Source organism: Pavona decussata, unplaced genomic scaffold (assembly GCF_977016875.1).
Source record: "Pavona decussata unplaced genomic scaffold, jaPavDecu1.1 SCAFFOLD_95, whole genome shotgun sequence".
Classification (NCBI taxonomy): domain Eukaryota; kingdom Metazoa; phylum Cnidaria; class Anthozoa; order Scleractinia; family Agariciidae; genus Pavona; species Pavona decussata.
Window position 1 is genome coordinate 975,001 of NW_028145512.1, and position 22,617 is coordinate 997,617.

General features: G+C 38.7%; 1 protein-coding gene and 2 pseudogenes across 1 annotated transcript; all 3 read right to left on the reverse strand.

Annotated features, from left to right (window-relative positions):
* Window positions 1-11,585: 11,585 nt before the first annotated feature.
* On the reverse strand, window positions 11,586-14,297 carry LOC146472993 (uncharacterized; annotated as a pseudogene).
* A 1,652-nt stretch (window positions 14,298-15,949) lies between these two features.
* On the reverse strand, window positions 15,950-18,127 carry LOC146472994 (uncharacterized). Its single transcript, XM_085118747.1, has 2 exons — window positions 17,900-18,127; window positions 15,950-16,680 (listed from the first exon to the last, which is right to left on the reverse strand). The coding sequence occupies exons 1-2, from the start codon at window positions 18,095-18,097 to the stop codon at window positions 16,378-16,380; spliced, it is 501 nt and encodes a 166-aa protein (XP_084974873.1). The 5' UTR covers window positions 18,098-18,127; the 3' UTR covers window positions 15,950-16,377.
* A 2,401-nt stretch (window positions 18,128-20,528) lies between these two features.
* LOC146472995 (uncharacterized) lies at window positions 20,529-21,376 on the reverse strand (annotated as a pseudogene).
* Window positions 21,377-22,617: the final 1,241 nt, after the last annotated feature.

The following is a 22,617-nucleotide window of genomic DNA, read 5'->3' on the forward strand; positions in this document are numbered from 1 at the left end:
CGCTTTCTTCGAGGCAAGGCGTGAGATGAAACCTGCTATCTGAGTTGCTGTCAAGAAGTCGTCACTCGTAAACAACCTACTGCCGGTTGAATCTTTAGCACACATCATTGATTGAGCTACTACTGCAGGATCTGTCTTACTTCCGGTTTGCTTTCCATACTTCAACTTTGCAGTCAGATAGGACTTCTGAGTTGACGTGAAGCTGGTCCTTTGTGACGCGGTTGACTTCAGTGCCCAGCCCATGGCTTGTCTGTATGCATGGCTTGCTTTCTCGCTGACTATGCTGATCACTGGTACCAGCATGGTTTGTCCCTCCAGCTTTTCGGCATATTCTAATGAGCCTTTGTCACAGAGCGTCTCGCGTTTTAGGGAACACTGGTGTTTACTACACATTACAACTTCACGCCGATTTTAGTGTGTACCCCAAATTTTGGGGTCGTTAAGTATGCATATATTCAAGCTTTTGTTCTCTCTTTTGTCGAACAGTTTCCAACAATAACGCATGTTTCCGAAGATCGCAAACTCTTTGAAGTAGGTGAGATATTTTATCTTTCCTTGGGGAAGCTAGAGAAATGAATCACCATGATCACATCGACTCGCAACGCGCCGCTTCAGGCGCTAAATGGATACATGGATTTGCCGATTTGTTTACAGCGTTCTATAAAAGATTCTTGCTTCTCAGCTAAGAATTACTTAGAGAATCACTGTATATAAAATGTAAGTAAGGTCAAAAAGAGCGCATGGTACATCGGCCAAAGAGCTAATGTTACTGTTTGTCAATGCATCATTAAGGAGAATCAGAATGCGACTTCCATGCTGAGTTTCCTTGTTTTCTTTTTTTATTCCTTTTTCGGTTTGATATTTTTGGAATCTCTTTGCTAGGAGCAAGTATTTTAGAAACATAAACTTAATTATTATCGACCGCGTCTTCGCTCGTAATAAACAAAGCACCCAACATCAAATGCCGGTTTGCTTACAGTGAATTACAATTACAACTCTTTTCACAGCTCCTCCTTTTCACGCTTTCTTTAGGAAAAACAAATCAATGTTTTAGCTTTTTTGTGAAAAAAGTTTCATTAAACAGATAGTATTTGATTTCCACACAGTACATGCGTCGAAAAGATGATCATGCCATGCACAAATTTAATTAAGCATAATAACTTCGCTGTTCTAAGCACCGCTTGACGAAAAATATCGACACTTGGCTTACAGTGATCAAAATTTCACGTTTGATATCTCTTTTTAAAGCTCGCAAAAGACTCTGTTTATTGATATAAATAACAGCTTAAAATATTTTGCGAAGGACTCAAAACCATCAAATGTCTAAAGTGATTCTGCAGAGTTCCTAAAAATATCAAGAACAAAGGAATACTCTCGCAACTTCGCGGCTCAAGGCTGCCTAATTAGGCTATTATTCCTGTCTTTTGAATTCGCTTCAGGGTTTTCCTGCAAAGTTCTCACCTTTTCACAACCAAGTAAAAACGAACTAATTTGCATCATTCTTCGCGGTTGCGGAGGTGAATGCCCAAAGGAATAAAGAGAGCCTTCATGCAACGAAATCCAGCGGAGTCACCCATTTCTCAATGACACACCTAAATTGGCGTGAAGTTGTAATGAGTCCAAGTGTTCCATCAGGGAAGAGTGCCCCAAGAATGTCGTAGTACATCCCTCCTCTGGGCACGCAAACAGAGCCCCCACTAATGTTGAGGGCGCGTGGTAGGTTTCTGCCTGATCTTGAGTGGCGTCGGTGTCACTTGCATGGGCTGTGTTTTCCTGCCTTTCCCAGATAGAGGAGAACGAGTTAGGGTGTGCCTGAAGCTCCACTATGGACGGTAGGCTGTCTGATAATGGGGCCTTAGACTTCTGCGAAGATATTTGTTTTCCAGGACCCACACCATATGCTCTCCATACACAGATTCCGTCCTTGGAAAACTCTATATTTGAGAGTGTACTCACACCATCGATCTTGTAAGCTGGCGTTGGAGGGTTTGTAATAGATTCACAGAGGCACACAGGATGACACTCAGGGATGGTACTCTACCAGCATAGGATGGCCTCACACATTTGTTCTGGGGTCTCAGTGTCATTTTCTGCATTAACGTGGATATGCATATGTGATTTTATCGTCCCACCCTGCGGTCGTAGGCCCCCTTTCCACCCTGGGGATCAGAGAAATCCAGCCGTTTGATCAACATGCCCAACTCTGTTCCTAGTGCACTTGCAGAGACTATTGTGGCCCGGCAATGATAGCAGCCAGCGTCGTCTTGGCGATAGCAAACTGTCGTCAGGCCTGGCATGCTGATCTTTAGCTGCTTTATGATGTCTGCCATCACTGCGAGGACTGCCAACTGCCTTGTGTACACGCCTTGAAGATATGAGCAAAGGTTAACATCTCAAGATGGTGGCTAACTTTTCTCATGGCTATGCTGATATGCCAAGGAATGCCGTGTTTACCAAACCAATTAGTTTGGTTTTTGCGGTATTACCTTGCCAAGCACTTCATGGCCCATTCCTGGACAACTAACACTGATGACTCGCAAAGGGTCTTCAGGACGTCAACCCTTGCTGCATCTTGGTTGACAGAGCGCAGTGTGTGAGCCTTCTATGCAAAGATGTTTCCTTTTGCTTGCCTTACAATGAATGTAAATGTCTCATTGCTTTCCTGTAGCAGGTTGTTTGCCTGGGCAATAAGTGCTGACTCTATCTGGCAAAGAGTTGACGCTAATTGGTCGCATTGTCCTCGTGGTCATGGTCGCACTGAGCCTGGAGGGCGGGCTCTTTTGGGTCACTCAAAGCAAATAATCTCCAGTGATCGGCCACCATCCAGCATCAATTAGCTCCTCTGCGCCAGCCAATTCCCAGAGATGAGCAATGGGGAGGGCAAATGGTCCACGTAGAGATGTCGTGCAAAGCACGAATATTGATGCGCGCACTATAACAAGCTTAACTTCTGAAAGGATGTCAGTTATTCCAACACTACGAGTGTGACCCGATACATCTTTATTACAAGACGATAATGGAACAACAACTTCTCATTCATATTGCTTCCCAGAGGCACTAATGTCTCCAACTAGTTTCTTAAATGAGCAAGTGACCTCTTGTCTGTAGTCCTTAGCTTGAAAAACAACTTAAATCAAATTATCCCGTTAGGGAAAAATTACATTACAGCCTTTAGGTTCATTCGGTGTTTGTGCCTTTTATTGTGTTTCTGTAATGTGCTATCAAAATGATTTCACATGATATTTTCCAATACATTTGTTGTTTTTGTAAATGTACTGTGTCGAAGGTGTACCGACGTAAGATTTCAGTGTAGTGTACTCAAAGCACGAAGTTGATAGGCTGATCACTGAGAAAATTGAAACATCCGCAAAATTTCACAAGTAGGCTGAATTCACCGGGTTACCTCCCAAATGGATTAATATGATTGAAATTATCGGGAAATTCTTTTAACCCAGCCTGAACACTCAACCACAGAATGTTTTTGACAGAGAAATATATAGCTGGGGAATAGTTCTGTAATCTTTATTAAGGTTCCATTGGGGTGCGTCAAGACTGTTTCAAACTATGGTGGTGCCTATGAGACTGCAATATAGATGATTGTGAAAAAACAATCATGTTTTAACAAAATTTGCTACAGATTGATGAAAACTTACGATTAAACAGGAAGCTTAACTTATTCAAGGGTCTCGTCAATGTGAAAAACGCATGCTTTTCTATCTTCATTATCAAGCGAAAAAGTGCTTGTTGTTGCTGGCTTTGCTGGCTGTTGTTAATATGTTGACATCAAACTGTAAAAGTTTTCCATAAGTCATAAATACTTTGTTTATATCACCTTATTTGCTGCGCAGTTTTCTTCCATTAAAAATCATGCAAATTGTAACTTGTATGCATTAAGGTTACCTGGTACCTTCAGAGGTGTCTCGCGTCCAATCGATGTAGCCCGTCCGGTTTAAACTGTAGATACCTGAACTCCTATATCAAATTAAAGCTTATAGAGCTGGCTATCCAACTAAATCAAGAATTTTGAAATAAAATGAATTGCCGAATTTTTAGTGCTGTTTTCTCGAATAAATTTTTTCACTTGGAGGAGCCACTTCAAAGAGCTAAAACTCAAATGGAATTTGTTCGTTTGCCTTAAAATTTGGACAGTAGCTAGTTTAACATATAAACAAAAAAAGTCTGCGAATTTTTTCTTTCGAAACATTTTTTCCGAAAGCGATTTTTGTACGATTACTCCACAATTTTTTTCATCCTATTTCGAAAATGCTCTATAACTTTTCACTGCAATTGAATATGGCAAAACGCAGACATGTTTTTCTAGCATTTTGGGTCCTGAAACTAAGGAGCAAATTAAATTAGCAAAAAAACAAAATTCGCTTTGACGTGTAGCTTTGAAGAGGTGATTCAGACGCTCGCAATTAGAGGTCGTGAAAAATTCGACAATTCATTTTATTTCAAAATTCTTGGTATAGTTGGATAGCCAGCTCTATAAGCTTTAATTTGACATAGGGGTTTAGGTATCTACAGTTTAAACTGGACACGCTACATTGCTTAAACGCGAGACACCTCTGATGGTATCGGGTAATCTTAACTATCTTTCGTAAATAATGGATTTGTGAAATAAACAGCCTTAAAGGGGGAAGTATCATGGGGTTTTTGGTATCTTTTGTTAAAAATGATGAAATAAGACCTTTAATCAGCTGCCCAATAATTCTATAATGACAAGAGGAAAGAAATCAACTATGTTCTTGAAAGGAACAACTTGTGATCTGTGCCAGCGTATTTTGGAAACAAAAATGCAAAAACTTGAAAAACATTAGCCCAATATTATTCAAGTTTCAATCCATTCTGATCTACTCTGTCTCTGGCCAGAAGCACTAATCGACAGTTTTATTGCACTAGGGAGATAATTTATAACAAGCCTGACAATTACTACTTTGCTTCTGCTGACAGACAAACATTTCTCGGTTGTGAAATGACAGCAAATGTGCGTGATACTTCCCCTTGAATAAACTTCACCGAATTTAATTTTTTTAATTTTTTTTTTGAACGAATTTAATTTTTTTCATTTGCCTCCTCTCGGTCAGTGTTAGTAGACATTCCCTCTTAAGCTTCCTGGATGGCTGATCTTTATAAGCTCTGATGCCAGTAAAATTCTCCTTCCTAGTTTTGAAAATTCGTTAAACAAAGCTTTAGCAAGGTGGTTATGTAATTGTGTTCCAAATGTCAAATAACTGGTTTCTTATCTTCCTGGGTCACGTTTTGTGGGTCACACCATATAATGTAAGTCATGTGACCAGAACATTAAAAAACTCTTTAAAGCCAAGCGTCTTACATCTTTCACATTAAAAGCAATACCAATGGCTTTAGAATATCCCAGTAAAAAATCTGTGGCACTGATTTCTCTGAGTTTTAAGATAAAAATCTCACCTTGTTGGCACCTGCTATGATATGATTGCACAACAAATGCCTTTCAACCATTTGGACAACGATAAAAACAGATTTCTCGAAGCAGGCAGGTCAACGTAGAGTTAATCCCCGTTGATTGGCCTCCAGGTGGCTTTGTAGACGTCGATTTGCCTTGAATCTGTAAAAGCATGTAAATGATACGCATGAATTTTCAATCGTTTTGCGACTATACTCATAAACAAAGCATCAAATCCCAGAATTTAAAGTCAATAAAACAAAACTTACCTTAATAAGCAATGAAAAATTGAAGGCAGATATCAAAACCATGTTGAAAGGAGAGCGAGGATAACGAAATAGCCAAAGCCAAAGAAAGGAAAGGGGACTGGGAACTAACATCTGTCTTGGATGGCTCACATGATGACTCGCATGGATTTAATAGAACATTTAGATTTTGATTAAAGGTTTTTAATTTACTCAAAATTTACCTCCAATCTTATTTTGTAATAATTTATGAAATAGGCTGTCGTGCTAAATTGAGTCAAAGGCTTTCTTAAAATCTATAAAACAAGTGAATAGTTTCCAATTTGAGCTCGATGTAAAATGTTATCTTCATTGAGGTAATGTTGTAGTCTGATGTTCAAAACCGAGGTGAATAGCTTTCCAAGACAGCTGTTAATGCAAATTCGTCGGTAATTTGAGGGGTCTGATTTGTTTCCAGACTTGTAGAAAGGATTAATGATACCTTCACACCAAGATGAAGGGAAGAACCCGCATTTTAATGTGAGATTAAAGAGTTTACATATTGAGTTTTTTAAGTACCATATTCCTTTTTTTGAGCATTTCATTGCGAATTCTATCAGAACCAGGAGCCTTTTTTATTTTAACAATTTTGTTCCATTTTTAATTTCTTTCAAGGAGATTTCATCATCTAAGTGATTGTGATCTTGTTTAAAGTCTTCTGATGCAGATATCTCATTTGTTGAGAAGCGGGTTGTATTTGGTTTCGAATGTAAATTCGTAAAATGTGTGAATAAATTATCAATAGGTACTTCTTCATTTTTGTCACAAAGATTATCTTTATTTATCGATCTTAGATAATTCCAAAACTCGTGACTTTCTTTACTTTTATAAGATTCTCAATTTTAGTGCTAAGAAGTACAGATTTTGTTAATTTAATTAATTTGTTGAAGTCACAGTGAGATTTGTGATACATTGTATTCTTGTCTTAGTTCTTTGTTATGAGGATTTCTGTGTTTTTTGTTAGAGAACACCTTTAACAACCTTCTCGCCAATTTCCAGTCGTTATCGAACCACTTTTTGGAGATTTTATTTCGTATTTTCTTTTGACAAGTGAGTCGCAAAGAGTGCAATGAGATTTCGTTCAGTAGATAAGTGAAAGATAAGTGAATTGTTCAGTTGCAAGCTCAACACCTTCGCTGTTTGAGGAAAAAACAATTTATTCAAATAATGATAATTTTGATTGAAATTCGTCCATTTTTAAGGTATTGAGAAAATGTTGTGCTAAATCGTTATTCCAGATATATTGTGTTGGTAAAGTAAATAACCTCTGTTGTGACTTCGTTTTTGATTGAGGCTACTTTGATGGAGAACATTTGATCCAGCAAACTATCTGAAAATGATCAGAGAATATGGATGGTGGTTTTACAATAAAGTTCTCAATTAAGTTCAACATGTCCTGACTTGCAACTGCGTAATCAAAAGTACTTACTCCTTGAGGTGAATGAAATGTAATTTTTCCAAAAAGTCACCTTTTGTTCAGCCGTTTCAAATTCTTAAGTCACAAGTCTTACAGATATCTAGTAAAACTTTGCCATGGTCATTTATATGGTTATCATAGTTTTTTCTCCTTTTTAAATCATATTGCGGAAGAATATTGTTGCCAGGAATTTGTGGGCAATTGTTACTACAGTCGAACCTCGATTATCTGGACTCGTTGGGACCTCGGTAAATAGTCCGGATAATCGAGAGTTCGGATAATCGAAAATATGAATGTTAATGAGATAGAAATGTAAAAAAAGGTTACAGCAAAGAAAACATCATTTTAATTGTGAAATCTACACAGCCTGTAACAAATGAGCCAATCCGATATCAGCTGAATGCATCAGGATATTTCTTTGTCTCTTCGCACTTACGAATTTTGAAAAGCGCAAAGGATAATATGCTGTTTCAACAGTCTTTTGAAAGGATTATTGGGCTTTTTGCGACTTTGAGTTTTCAAGATCACAACTAAGAAATATTCATGTAAAAATTGGGACCAGGGAAAAAAGTTCGGATAACCGAATGGTCTGGATAATCGAGGTTCGACTGTATTGATAAAATCTAATTCGCCGCCTGTTCTTGCATTGAAGTCGCCAGCCAAAATAACAAAACCGTCTTTGCTTAATTTGGATATATCAAACTCAAGGTCCTGAAAAACATCTGGATTAAAATATGGAGATTCCTTTGGTGGTATGTAAACTGCACATAGAAATATATCCTTTTCTGTACGGAAGAACTTTTTGTCTAGTTTACACCGAATGTAGTCATTGTTATAAGAGATGAGTGTAATAGCTTCTTTTAGGTTTTTTTTTTTAATCCAAGGGCGATTCCACCTGAGAATCGTCCGAGTTTTTTCATGCGGTGTTTTTTAGCAGGCGTGGTAAATAAATGAAAGCCGGGAAGTGAAACCTGGTCGCTCAACCATGTTTCCGTTAGTATGACAAAATTATGTTTTCAAAAGAACGTAAAAAACATCATTTGATAATTTGTCTTCTACATGAGATTTGTTTGATAATCCATGTACGTTCCAGCAGCGCAAAGAAAAGAGTTTTGAGCTACTGATACTGGTGTACATAGGTTATCCTTCTATAAACTAGTACGGGTAGTAAGCAGTGATTATCTAAGGCTTAATGGGGAAGGAACAGAGCAAGTCAAACCTGATGGAAAGTCATGAAATAGGAATCAAGGATGGCGCATTGTCTCATACAGACGCAGCAATCCCAGCACAGTATTCATGTCCACATGTGCTGATTGATTTGAGGGCTGGATTGGTACGGGTACAGTGTTCATGTCCACGTGTGGTGACATAGTTGCATCGTGAATTGGCATTTCTGGTTGAGCGTTGGTCATGCTGTTCATCTGGCCATATGTTTTCTTGTGAGTATTTGCAAACAGAGTCAGTGGGTTGTTGATTCATTCAGTCACAACCGGATAACACGACTGGAAACTAGATATAAAGAAATGCTCTTACTTGTCTGCAATCGTTACTCACATTATATCTTGCGATATCACATCCCCGAGGCAAGGCTGAAAATTGTTTCAAAATCCGCGTATTAGAGATTCAAAGTTTTGAACAACGCGAATAACTTTCATTGCGTGACAAGTGAAATGTGATACACAAGCGCGCGAAAAGCACAGGAATGAACAATGTCAACATTCGCCCTTGTGATGACAGTGCAAAAATAATTTTTGAAATTACAAGAAGAAATTGAGGCAAGTCAAGGTCTGCAAGGTATATTTGATTGCCGGATTGAAACGAAAGTCATGTTTCCTCCCTCCCCCCCCCCCAACCCCCCTCTGGGGATTGTACCGAATTCGTATCATCAACCACAATGACAACCTTTATTTTCCTCAAAATAAAAATAAAGCCGAAATTAACTAAAATGAAAGTAAACAAATCAAGAGCTTTCGAAACCTCAATGGGGTATTTCAATACTCTCAAACAAAAAGCTAATCTATAAAGGAGAGTGAAGTTTTTTTTTTCGCCTTGGCACCTCTCCGTGCAGATCAAGCTCAAAAAATGCGCAAGATTTGTAATGTGTTACGCTTAATCAATGCAAGAAGGACGTCTGCTCGCACCTAAAGGTGCAAAAGGTCAGGCCTATAAAGAAATTCAGGACAAAATAGTATTGTTGCTAGGGCAGGTAAAGTGTTTTCATTTGAGTGGAACTGAGAGCATGAAAGAACATTTTATTTCCTTTTCTGACTTTCCCTATTTTTTTTAAACAGAAACCCACTGCTATGCATTACTTGACTTTATTCCAGGAATTATGATATACGATTGAAACTTTCCTTTCATCTTTGTATGCTCTCACCACCGAGAGAAGTAAGGCCTTCGTGTGAAATGGAAAAGTCAGAAACCTTTAACGACGAAGGGAGACCGAGGAATGAACAGCAAAGAATCGTTGTCATTGTCAATGCATGTACCCAATCCAACTGGAACTGGTATTAAGTTATATCTTCAACCATGCCATATAAAAACCACTATAAATTGAATAATCACTGGACTATGGCACACAGGTTCGAAAGATACTCTCACTGGCCTTGTCAAAGGCTGTTTGTGTGGTGGATACACGGTGTGGTGGAGCACGCTAGGAGGATTTAAAAATGACAACGTCAGACTTACACAGTGATGGCCCGTAAGAAACAACACCAAATTTTTAGACCGAACACGAAAATCTGAGAAATACCAGTCGTGCCCCGCATCCTTTGACACTAGTCCGCGCCAGAAAATAAATTAAGGTTAAACTCTTATCTTAAAATTTGAGCAGCCCTTCCATCAGCAATAATACAGAATAATGTTGTGTATTTCCAGTTAACATTTTGTAACCATCAGTGACTCATCTCAAGTTAACCTAAAAACAATTTTTTAGTAACAATGTTGCACTATTCTTCAGTATTTTCGACGAACACACAGAAAAACAAAAGCTTGGTTGGCAAGTGTATTTATACAGATGGGCAAAGAGAAGATTTTTTGTTTCTACTTTTTGGTCATAAATGTATAAAGAGGTAAAATAACGAACGCATTTCATTCATGTGGCAAGTTGAGAAACAGCTGATGTTTACATTGACGTTGGTGCGCGATTTTTTCAGTGTTTTCTTGCGGTGGACTTTACTCGTAGTATTTTAGGCAAATTCTGTTTTAGGTCACGTAAAAAGGGAGCATTTACACTTTCTAGCTTAAAAATAACGGTAGTTTGGAAAGGTAGCATGATGTGAGAGACTGAGAGGGTATTAATTTCACTGATTTCAAGTTATTTCCTTGGGAACGGCTCTTTCAACTCGCTTGAACGGCTCAATATAAACTCGAAAATTTCACCTGAAAGGAATCATTTAATAACCTGTTGCTAATATGGGAAGCACTCAAGTTTGAAGCTAGTTATTTAAGTGTATAAAAGCACGAAATGAACACACAGACCTTGGCTTTTATCTAAAAGCTTCCGTGAAGTGTATTGATAGGTGCAAAGTAAAAGGAGGAACATGAAGTACTGAAAAGGCGAATTGTGTCAAAGTGCATTCCACACATCTCGACCTAGCGCGCTTGCTTTTCACGGGCCAAACTAAATATTTTAACATGATAAATAAGAAAAATTGCCCATTCAAAAAAGTTATTTCATTACCAGTATATTTGTATACCCTTGATGATACCGTCATCTGAAATATGGCAAAAATCGCTCTAACTAAGGAATAGCAAACATTGTATTCTTTATGTGGGCAACTTTAAATGAAAGAATGTTCAGGTGGAGATAAAATATAGTTTGGAAGCAAGCACAAGGGATGTAAAAACGATTTTGAAAGTATCAACTCGAGAAAACGCTGCCTTGTCTTGAGCGAGAGTTTTGAAAATGTACTAGTTTGCATAATTTTAACCAGGCCATCGCCATGTTTTGGCGATTTCCAACTTTCCCAATTTTTGTCAAAATAAAAATTCGCTAGAACTTTTGAATATTATTTTTGGAAATAGTTCACCAAAAGGGTCTTTTGGGGCAAATAAAAAGAAATTCGAATTTTCGCTTCTGGCACCGGATTCTCGAAAGTTACTGACAATGGCTATTAGACTCGTCAGGAAATTATTGAACAACTGGGGTAAACTTCCTAACACCACGGTGGCGAATTTCTTCGAAGAGATTTCCTCATTCATTTCGCGCAACTGTTCAGCGAGGGTAGTTATGTGGGTTAAATGTTGCATCAAATCTGCATCTTCTTTCATGCTAGCTGCGTACGATTTATACGGACAATCTGTGTGAACGATACAAACTCGAACTGCTTTTGCAATATTTTCCATGCTTTGAGCGGGTTAGTCACTGAAGAAATGTGAACTTACAGGCCTTTTTCCACGGTTAATGCAATCAGGGAATATGTTTTGTCGGATCGTAACCAAAAGGCATTATTCATAGTCACTGTTGCAGTTTCTGCTGGGGGAGTTTCTTGACCTTCTTGTGTAAATCCCCATAGAAAGCGCTAGAAAAATGTTCATTGCCGAATTTTTTGGGGTCGTAGCACTTCAAGAGCGGTTGCTGAGGACCCTCGTCTATATCATTGGACTTTTGGCAAGTACCACTATATAAATTTGTATCTAAGGAAGAATTGTGGGCACCATCTACGATATCTGACTTATCTGGAGCACCATTATCCATGATAATTGACTTAAGTGGCTTTTCCGGAACACTGCTAGCTATGAGAACAGAAATGGACATATCCCGATTAGCACCGTGCACAATTTCAGAGTTAGCACCATATCTCCGATTTCCGTCGTATCTGGAGCACTAGCACTGTTGTCAGAACCATTATCCATGTTTTTCATATCCATGATCTCTGACTTATCCGAATTACCTTTATCCATGATTTCTGATTCATTTGACACAGCAACATCGTGAATTCGCACATGGTCGGAGCACGCCAAGCACCATTATTCACTTGAATCAGCTCGATTTCTGACTTATCTAGAGCAGTATCTGATGCATTCACTCTATCTGTACTGCTGTCATTCTGAAGATCTGAGCCAACTTTTAACCATATTGGTGATTGTTTCATCGCTGCCAGTGAAACCTAGTTGCGATTGATTTGGCGCACGAAAAACAGTAAATTTAACTTTCTTGCCTATATGCTTGGTCCTTGCATGAGCGTCTTCATACTCAGCAACGATGTCTTTTTTACATTCGGAACAGGTAACAGGATGGCGATAGGCCCGCTTACGTTTTTTTACATTCGGAACAGGTAACGCGATGCTGATAGGTCCGCTTACGTTTTGGTGGCGCTGGATTCGACATGTCTAATATGGCAAAAAAGCAAGTTCTAAACAAATGCTTTTCTGTTTCCACTATCGCGTTAATTTTTACAAAACTGCGGGCGTGAATTTAACTGGCTTTACGCATGTAAAGCCCGTGCTAAAGCCAGTTAAATTCATACGAGATAGTGGTTGCCTAGCACGTGACTCAGATCCTCTGAGACTACTGAGAGTCTGCAGTCGATAATCTACGATATTATTCAAGAGAGTTTTGCCGAAATTTCTTCTAATTTTATTCACAACTGGAAACACCAGCCAGGGAAGTGCAGTACAGTGCCCAACAATAAAATAATAATAATAAAAAAAAACAAATATGTATATCAACATATGGTCCCCTTCACTAATAAGCATAAATTGTCACGTGCTTGGCAGCCACTTCCTCTTGTGAATTTAACTGGCCTTACCACGCCTACTTCAAGTTAAGTCTTTTCAAAAAAAAAAAAAAACCTGGAAATGTCTTTAACAACTGGCTTTGCTTAAATTCCTCTTGCTGCCCAAACTTTGGGGGGCTGCAGCCCCCCACCCCCAAAGTTCGACATTCATCCCCTCGTCCTTGGCATTGGCCCTCAGAATCTGGGATAAGCAACCTTCTGCTGCTTTTGCTGTGCCTTGCCACAGCTCCTGGCTGCTGATTTTGTTTGCACCCTGCATTGAAAGGTGTCCATAGTATAACAAAGCACCATTCAAGTAAGTTTTGATCACAAAAGTACAGTGTTTTGGCTGACGTGGCCTCTGATCTGCCAACAACCATCACAGGGTACAACAGCTCTACCCCAGCTGCCTAATTCGCCATCCGACATGTTTTGCATGTGTTCCTTTGCCTCCTTTCACATACGATCAAGGATTGGTTTAATATATGGTAAGGCTAAACCCACAATTTCTGAGTAAGGTTTGTTGGAAACCGTTCTCAAACCCAAACCCTTTCCCAAAGTTTTACAGTAACCAGCGTACCCATGCCCGCTAATGAAAAAGGCTAAAGATAGGGCTAAGGACACCATTTGTTGTCTTGATTCAGTGGCAAGTTGGCTTCTATGATACAAAATTTCTTCAATCTAACAACCACTACACTTGAAAAGATAGCTTGCAGTGCAGGCGTTTATTTTGTCGCGCGTGTGCACATTTTCTTATTAGGCCGCTATCTTCGATTTGGTAACTGTGGAGGATTGGGGCAAGGAAATATTTGCAGAGGGAGTAGGTGTTAAGTAAAAAAATGGGCAAGCGGGGAACTGCATGTTCATTTTACCTTTGAAGATGAACGATGGAATCGGGGACATACACACTCCCAGACAGGCAATTGAGGTAGTCATGCTAAACCCCACTGTGGAATAATATGGTGGAAATCGTGTAGTGGATGGCGGAACTTTGATGATTTCTTAGATGCAGGCGTTGATGAAGCAAGTCCCATAGAGTTCACTCGTCCACGTACGGCTTCTTCCTTCGCGGAAAGACCACTTACTCTGAGTTGACACTTAAACGGAACAGGGCAGTGAATTCTACCTTTGACCATAAACAATTTGTTCGAGAACCTGGCTAGTTCATCAGGATTTCTGGCAAGTAACATACTCTCACATTTTAGGTAATCGATGAATTCTTTAGAAAAAGCTTTGCGGATTGCAATGTTTATTTCTGGGTTAAGTTCTTTGCTTTTAATGATAGCATTAGACATTTCATGCCAGTTTTCGCATGCAATGTTTTTGACCAAGGTTTTTGTTAGTTCACCACGGGGAACTCTCGTAGTCACAGTTCCTGACGGAAGCATATACACAACTTTTACCTGAAGTCCTGTTCGCGGCAAATCATCAATGTTAAGCTTACTTAGCATTTCATCCTCCTTTTGAGTAGAAAAAACTGATATACAACTACTTCCTCCATCAAATGCGACAGATTTTCTTGATTTGCCAGCTGACTGCTGCAACAGCGTCTTGGCTGTTGGCAAATTAACTCTAACAACTTTTGATTTTCTCTTTTGCTTTTTCTTTTTTCCCAGTATGTGTTTCATGCTTTTAGAGACAGAGTTTAACGTTGGAGTCATGCCCGCTCTGACAAACTTGAACTGGCCAAGACTGCAAAATTTTTTGACCACACGGGTTGCAAACGCGATCAGAATATGTTGCAGGGTCTTGCAACAATACTACTCCAACACGACTACAAACCTCTGCTAACACAACTCCAAGGCTGCCCTTCCTCTATGGGTGTTTAAAAAGGTTTTCCAAGGACAAATACGCTTGTTTGCCGGTTATATTTCCAAATTTCACTTTAAAAGAGCTTTTACAAATCCTACAGCTGTAATATCAAAGACATGAAGGAGGATTTCAAGTTACTGAAAATAGTGTCAAATCATCCAAGGAACAGCAAAGAGAGTCGGTGAAAACATATATCAAACTTACTCAGCCGGAACCAGCAATATCCGAAGAATCAAGAACACAAGAAAGATAAGAAGAACTGCAATGGCAAGAGTTGCAGCTACCGGGGAAAGACAGGGCTTCACCCACCAGGCCGAACGACGCAGAACACAGAGATGTATTAATGACAGTACTCCAGCGAGCACGAGACCATGGGAGGACGTTCAACAGAGAGAACAGCCAGTTCGGGAAGGAAGAAATTGAGTTCCTTGGACATGTCTTCACCAAAGATGGACTGAAACGGTCACCTGACAAAGTGAATGCAGTCAAAGAGTGTGGAGCACCTGAGAACAAGGAGGCTGTCCAAAGTTTCTTTGGAGTGGCAGGCTACTTTAAGACAGTTTCATCAAGAATTATGCAGCCATAACAGCTAGCAGCACCACTGTACGTATCAGCTAACCAGACAAGAAACCAAGTTCCAGTGGGGGAGAGAAGAAGAAGCGTTCAGTAAGATACAGGATGGCATCTTGAGTGAGAAGGCCATGGTGTCCCATCTTTGATGACATGACACCTCCGTCACTTTTATATGGGAATCTCCCCTTTCTGGATGGGAGAATTGTAGATAGATAGATATTTAATTATTATTATAATGGCAATTGAACCGAGTGGAGTGCAATCCAGTCTGGAATCATATACGTGTGGTTTCAAAATCAAACAAACGCGCAGTGCAAATACATTTTGAAATCAAAATAGTATGATTTCAGACCAAAATTGCACAACACAAAGTTCAATTACTACTTTTGTATATCCATTTTGAAATCGCACAATTTAATCCCCAATACAGAACTCTAGTCACAACCAATATTTTTGATCCAGGAAGCTGGTGTTTTGAAACAGCAGAACTAGAAACACTTTTACATCTTCTTTTATACGTAAAAGTTGCAAAACTCTCCATACAATGGGTTTCTTTAATTTGTCTTTCATTTTTCCTGTAATTTGAATAGTTACTTTAAAACAAGCCTTGAAATATGATTGACTATTTTGTTTTGGTGTTCCTCTCTCAGATCACTGACTGGAAGAAATGTACGATTTAGAGCATAAAAAAGGTGTGATTTGTGAATAAATCGTACTGCTGATAGCCAATCAGAATTTGCAAGCGAACTGGATCACCAGTAATTTCAAAATGGTAAAATAAAGTTACCAAATTCATGACGGGATAAAGCTGATTCATGATCACAGAATTAATTATAAGAAATCGTCATGAGGACAGAAATCATCCAGCAAGCTTAGGTCACAGTCTGGTACACCATAACTTATGGGATGATGGAAGGTTGCTGAGGTCTGTATGGCCCCAGCTATAAACAATAGATCTGCTTGATCTTAAGAAGGACCCACACACACACTACTACAAGTTGCTGTACATGTACTATCAGCCTTACTTCTAGCATTTTTCTTTAATGTTAGTCTGCCCCTCTTTTCAAGTTACTGAAGAACTGCCTTAGCATTTTCTCCAGAACAGCTTTTAAGAGGGGTCAAACTGGCATTAGCGCGGTTCACTTGTTACTGCCGTACTGTCTCATGAGTTGTATACGTATTCTTGGTTGCCATGTCTAATATCTCTGACACACACAATTGCTCTCCTGTATTCTGTTGGTTGTTTCTGGCTATTCTCCTACCATTGGCTAAGTTGATGTTACGTCTCCTTGCAAGATCTTCTTTGGCCTCTTTATCAGAATCCGGAATCCTGCCATCTTCTTGGTTTTGAATGTGTGGAATGTTTGTCCGGATTTCCTTTACTTCCTTACTCATCATATCCCTGTTGCCTGATCTAACGATCGTCTCAATTTCAGCATCCCTCTTCTCCTGAAAAAGAAATATTTGTGTATTGTATTTGTTTGGATTTATTTCAATGACTGTAAGATCTACAGAAGAGAAATTATAGTTTTAATTAAAAATCCTATAAATGCTTATAAGTTAATTCTGATCTCTTCCCACAACATCCCAAACTTACTCACATCTCACGCATTGCCTCTCTACCTTATTCTGGTCAAAATTGATCACACTTTTCTCTTAATTTTGCTCAACACATAAAGTCCCAATAAGGTAATTTGATGGTAACAGTACTAGTAATATCACTTAATTTATTTCAGGCAATTTACCAGCAAAATAATGCAAACGCAAATCAGTAATTTGGAGTGCTACCTTAGTATATATTTGGTATATTCGGCAGCCGGCAAATGACTGCTAAGGTTAGGGACTTTAGGCTATTTCTATTGGGGAAAGAACTCGAGCCTGTTAACGCCACAAGAGACATTGGTGTAACACTGGACTCTTATTTAACATATAATGAGCATATTGTTTTCACTGTATCCTCTTGCATGTCACGATTAGGCCAAATCAACCGTGTTAAGCATATTTTTGATAAGAAACGCCTTAATTATTATTATAAATGCCCTAGTGTTTAGTAATCTATTTTATTGCTCTTCTGTTTGGGGCAATACTACTCAAGCTAATCTGGACAAGCTCCAAGCAGTGCAGAATTTCGCTTGTTGCATTGTGTGCGGCGCTAAAAAATTTGATCACATAACTCCTTTGCTAAAAGATTTGCGCTGGCTACCAATCAGGCAACAACTTTATTTTCATTTTGCTGTTTTGGAGTATTGACATCTAAGTTCGTCAGAAGATCCACCGTCTCGACAAGGAATACCAGAAACTCAACTTTTGAGCATACCACTCTTCCGCACTGCTAGCGGCCAAAGGACCTTTCAATATTGAGCAACCTCTCTGTGGAATAAGTTGCAGCTTGCGATCAAACTTAGCCCTTCTGTGGTGATGTTAAAGCGTTTACTTAGGCAAAAACTTCTTAATGACTGTTTTAGTTAATCCACTTGCTTTATCTTCTTTTATCATTGTCTTGTAGTTAGTTACGTAATGTTAAATTTACTCTGAAAAGCCCTCCCCCCCCCCCCCCCCCCCGAGCCAATAAAGTATGTATGTAATTAAATATAGATATAGGGCTGTTACTGATCACTTACACTACGCTTGTTTGTATCTTATAATTTTCCCCTACATAAGCATCTACCATTGTCAATACGTTTTTTCTATTCAGGAAACGCTGTCTTCTTCTTCTGTCCTTGTCATTCTTGACCACTGCCTGTTGTCGTTGGCTTCTATAGTACCGTTTGATTCTTTTCAAAATTACCGCTCTTGCCAGTGCTTGCTGTCGTTTCCCGTCCTCTCCCTCATAGCTCATGAGTACCGTCCTTACATATTCTACCATTTCATTTTGCAAGTCATGACCAACATCTGCCTAAGGAAGGATGAGCTGACAAGTTTCCTTTAAAGGCGAGTTTACATCATTTTGTCCTTAAAGTTTTTCTTTTTGCTTTTCTATGATGCACTCTGGCAAAACGTTTTGTTTTGACATCCTATATCATGAAATAATTATTTTAATGCCAACGATTGAACCCACTTTCCATGCTGTTTCGTTTTCCTCAAAATGGCAGTCACATTTCCCCCTTAAAATTCCTTACATTCCATGAATTTTTTAAAATATTTTCGAAGAGCTGAACTTATACATCAAAACTGGATGAAATTATGTATGAGCTCAGAAAATTGCATTGTGATTGACCAAATAGTTGCCGAGTTTCTTCACCAACAAAAAGAGTCAAAATCACCAATTTTGCCTCCGCTGCCACCTTAAGGGTGGTTGGGTTGTTTTTTGTGAAAATAATAATCGCTCTATTTTGCAGAGACATTAATTTTGTGTAAAAAATGTGCAACCCACATTGTATGCAACATTGCAAGAATTACTTTATGTTCTATCATATCACATACGATTCCATAATGCTGTCTTTTAATGATTATTTACAAACATTGATACAATGCTTATCTCTCGAGATCACGTGACCTGGAAATATGTCCAAAATGAGTATTTTCCGCTGTCACATGTGGTGATCACGATCTTTACTGGTGTTGATAACTATTTGGTGTTAGAGAGAGCAGAAACACATATAGGCAATATTTTCGATCAGAAATGGAGGTTAGAAGCCGCTGTTACGACACGTTAGGATATTGCTGTCATTAGAAGCTGGCAATTGGTCGAAATTATACATGATTATAAATTAAGAGAAATCTTTTTAAAGCAGGAGTTTGCATAATTCGCGTGGCAGGCGCACTTTCTTTTCCTCCCCAAGGCCTGCCACGCAGGCTAGGGTTTGCGAGATTTTGGAAAGATTGAGAGTGATAGTTCAGTTGCCTTCGAAGGCATGACCAATGACTTTTGTATAATCTGTTATAAGAAACTGAATACTCCAATTCCAATGTTTACACTGTTGTATACTATTTGTTCTACCAGGAAATTATGTCATATTGCCAGACATCTTTTGTAATCGACCTTCATTCCTGTGGCGATATTTTAGTTAAGTTTTCTGATAACTTTGTGGAGTGTATGAAGTTAATAGACTTTTAAGCATAGTAATCTTTACCTTGTTTTATCCTTATGGCACCTTCTCGGTGATCGCGATCTGTGAAGGGAGAGATATTTAAGATACCGAGTAAGATCTAAATATTGGACATGAAAGCATCTTCCCGAGCAACAAAGTGGCACTGTTAATAGTTTGAGAGTATAGCTTATCCTAAATTCATGATATTGCATCTTAAAAATCGGTATTAAAAGTGTTTGGTTCGTACGGACCTGCTGGTCGATCGCTTTGAATGCCCCCTCCTTTTGGGTGACCTGGAATGTGAACTGTATAAAAAAATGTTTTAAAAACCATTAACGTTTTGAAAAATTAAATGGGTGGTTCCATAAAACAAAATAAGGTAGACTTAAAATCACCTTACTTTAAATCGCGACTTCTCTTTTTCTCTGACTTCTTGCTTTTCCCCATTTTACACAATTATCAAACAATTACTCGAAATTACACCATTGATAAACCAACCATGCATACACCCTCGACACACCAACACCAATCTGACACACCAAGCAATCACTAACTGTCCACGTGAATCAAAGGTAAAAAATCAAGGGTCAAACAACAGCCTAGACAGAAAACCATTCAATAGGTCATTACATCAATTGAACGTCAAGTTGTCTGACTGATTCTAAAATATTGCTAGTCTGAAGTTTCGGAAGGAGTCGTTTGTAGTTTTGATCTAGTTTTCTACTGGGGATTGCCAACTGATTTCACAAAAACAAAAATTTCATCATATAAATGTAAAGCTTTCGTCGAAAATGTAACAGAAAGTACATAAACAAATTCTCTTGTTTTTTTTGTTTTTTTTTTACTATTTCAGAAAATATTTCTAAGATGAACTGTGCAGATTTTCCAGCAATTAGCCAGAAGTCGAAGTAAAACTTTGCTAGGATGCCATAGTCTTTGCCACTTTTGCAATGTTTAAAGGGTCATTGTGGTTCTAAGTATGTGCCCGGAGTAGAGAATGCTATATCTCAATCTTCTTTTCAACAATTAAACATAGCCAGTGTTGTTTGCATTGCCAGAAGTCGGGAATTCTTTTGGTAGTCAGTTGACTTATCATAATGTCCCCTGCACCAAATGTTAAAAAGGATGACCATTTGTGACATCACTGACATGTACAATTCTAATTTTCTTGTTTTGAATATTTGGTACTGGAAGTAAACCAGTGGTATCACATCCTCTGTTAAGTACAACGAACAAACAAACTCATGGCTTTTGCATAAAGTTAACTTATTTAAAACTGCCTCGCACCATAAGCCAGCCAAGTAGAGCTGCAGTTACACAAAGTGATGACTGGTATGATCGTGGTTTATTTTGTAGCACTCTACCAAAATAAATGCGACAACTTTTGTCAAAATAATGTTTAAATATGATTACAGTATCTTCCATTGCATTAAAGCTACATGAAATTGGCCTTGCACGGGTATTTACTATTAGAGAGTTGTATTTGCCACTGCAGCTGCATGTATTTGCAATAGGTTTCTTCAGGTAATACCAGCCTGGCCAGTCTGCAGGGAGGGGAAGAAGATTTTACTGAAGATAATTTTTAACGTCAGGATTAGAGATTATGTGGTCTAAGGATTCCTTGTGGTTTTGAAGACTTTTCAGGTCTTGCTCAAACTCATCCAAAAGTCGACAGGATTGAAGGCGTTCAATGTCTTTATCATGTGGGTGCCTGTATACCCTGGGAAATAAGTATAACCGCACTTTAAAAAATTGCCTGCGGATGGATTATTTCACAGATTCCTGTTTAAACTTAATATTGTTATTTTTTTGTCTGAATTTTTGTTGTCAGCAATATTATTTTAATTGCAGTAATGTGTGGGAAGCTGATCAGTGAAATGGTTCCTCATATCTTGCAGCCCTCTGTTGATGTAGATCATGACAGCAGTACTGTTTGCTCCCCCAAGGCATATCTTATCTTCCCCACGAATGTTGACTGTTGAATGTTGACTGCAGGGATTTGTGGATGAACATCCATCATAGAGGAGGCCATGTGTGCTACCTTGGTTTTTTCGAATTCATTCCGAATTTTTGTTCGTGTGGATATTTTGGTAATCATCAAGAAATATAATCATGAAGCAGTCAAGCTGAAGAAAAAATATTTTATTCAATAGACATTTCTGGTATAATTTCAAGCAAAATTGTGTCCCTGTCACAACTACATACATGCATCATCATCCAGTAATTGACATAAAGTATTCCAAAAGAATATACAAGTAGAAACTCTGTGTACTAATAAAAAAGCGATTTTCGTATGACTTTGAAATGTTTACGTTTGAACAGAAAGCAAACAATAGACTTAAAGAACAGAAATCTAGCCACTTGATTAGATAGGGTCTAGTCTAATTTATCGAACATAAACAAATGCACGCAGGTTTTGATTGGTCTTGCGAACATGCAATGTTTTGTAGCATCTAAAAGTAATTTTCTGATTTTCCTGTCGCTACTTCACGAGATACAGTCTCAAAACAAGCAGAAATGCCAGACTGGAAGCAAGCAAATTTGAGGGGGTGTACAAATTTGGAGCGGCATATCCAATGCAAAAGAGATATCAGACTTTAAAAGACTTCACAGCAACTGGTAGTTTTTCTGCCAGTGCGTGTGAAAACCGTGTTAGCTACAACACTCGCGATCAATCTGCGACAAATTTGTGACGACTGGAAATTGTCAACCTGGAGTGAGAGGACGGCCAGACTGTAAAATGCAACCCTTCATGGCAGTCTACCTGGAGGCTATGGTTTTGGTAAATCCATTTTTTGTATCTAAAAGAAATGCAAGACAGACTGACGACTGATCTGAATTTATTACCAAACGAAGTCCTGTCGGTGCTAGTAAGTTGTTGAACTCTTCACAAACTTAATTTATCAAAACACAAGTCCGGTAAAATCCCTCAAGAGCGGTTTATGCCGTACAACTTGGTGAGAAGGCGAGCTTTTGTCCAGTGGCAGGACCATCAAGACCCAGCAAAATTGTTTTTGGGGGATGAAACGGCCTTCAACAAACTGACAAATGTGCGATCTTCGGGTTGGTGCAGCATCAGTAAAGTCGTTTCTAGTGTTGAACCAAAGCAAGACATAGGAGAAAAATCTCCGCTTTTGCAGTGGTAGGCTACAATGAAAGAGTAGTTAACTGCTTCCTGGCTGCTGGCAGTTTTAATGCCGTTTCCTTAACAAATGCCATCGACCATCCTTTCCTTCCATACTTACCAAGAGACAGTTTCCTAGTTCTCGACAATGCTTCAGTGCACAATGACATTGCTGTGCAGAATATTTTGTCACGCAAAAACATGACTCTTGTGAAAATGCCAACATATTAT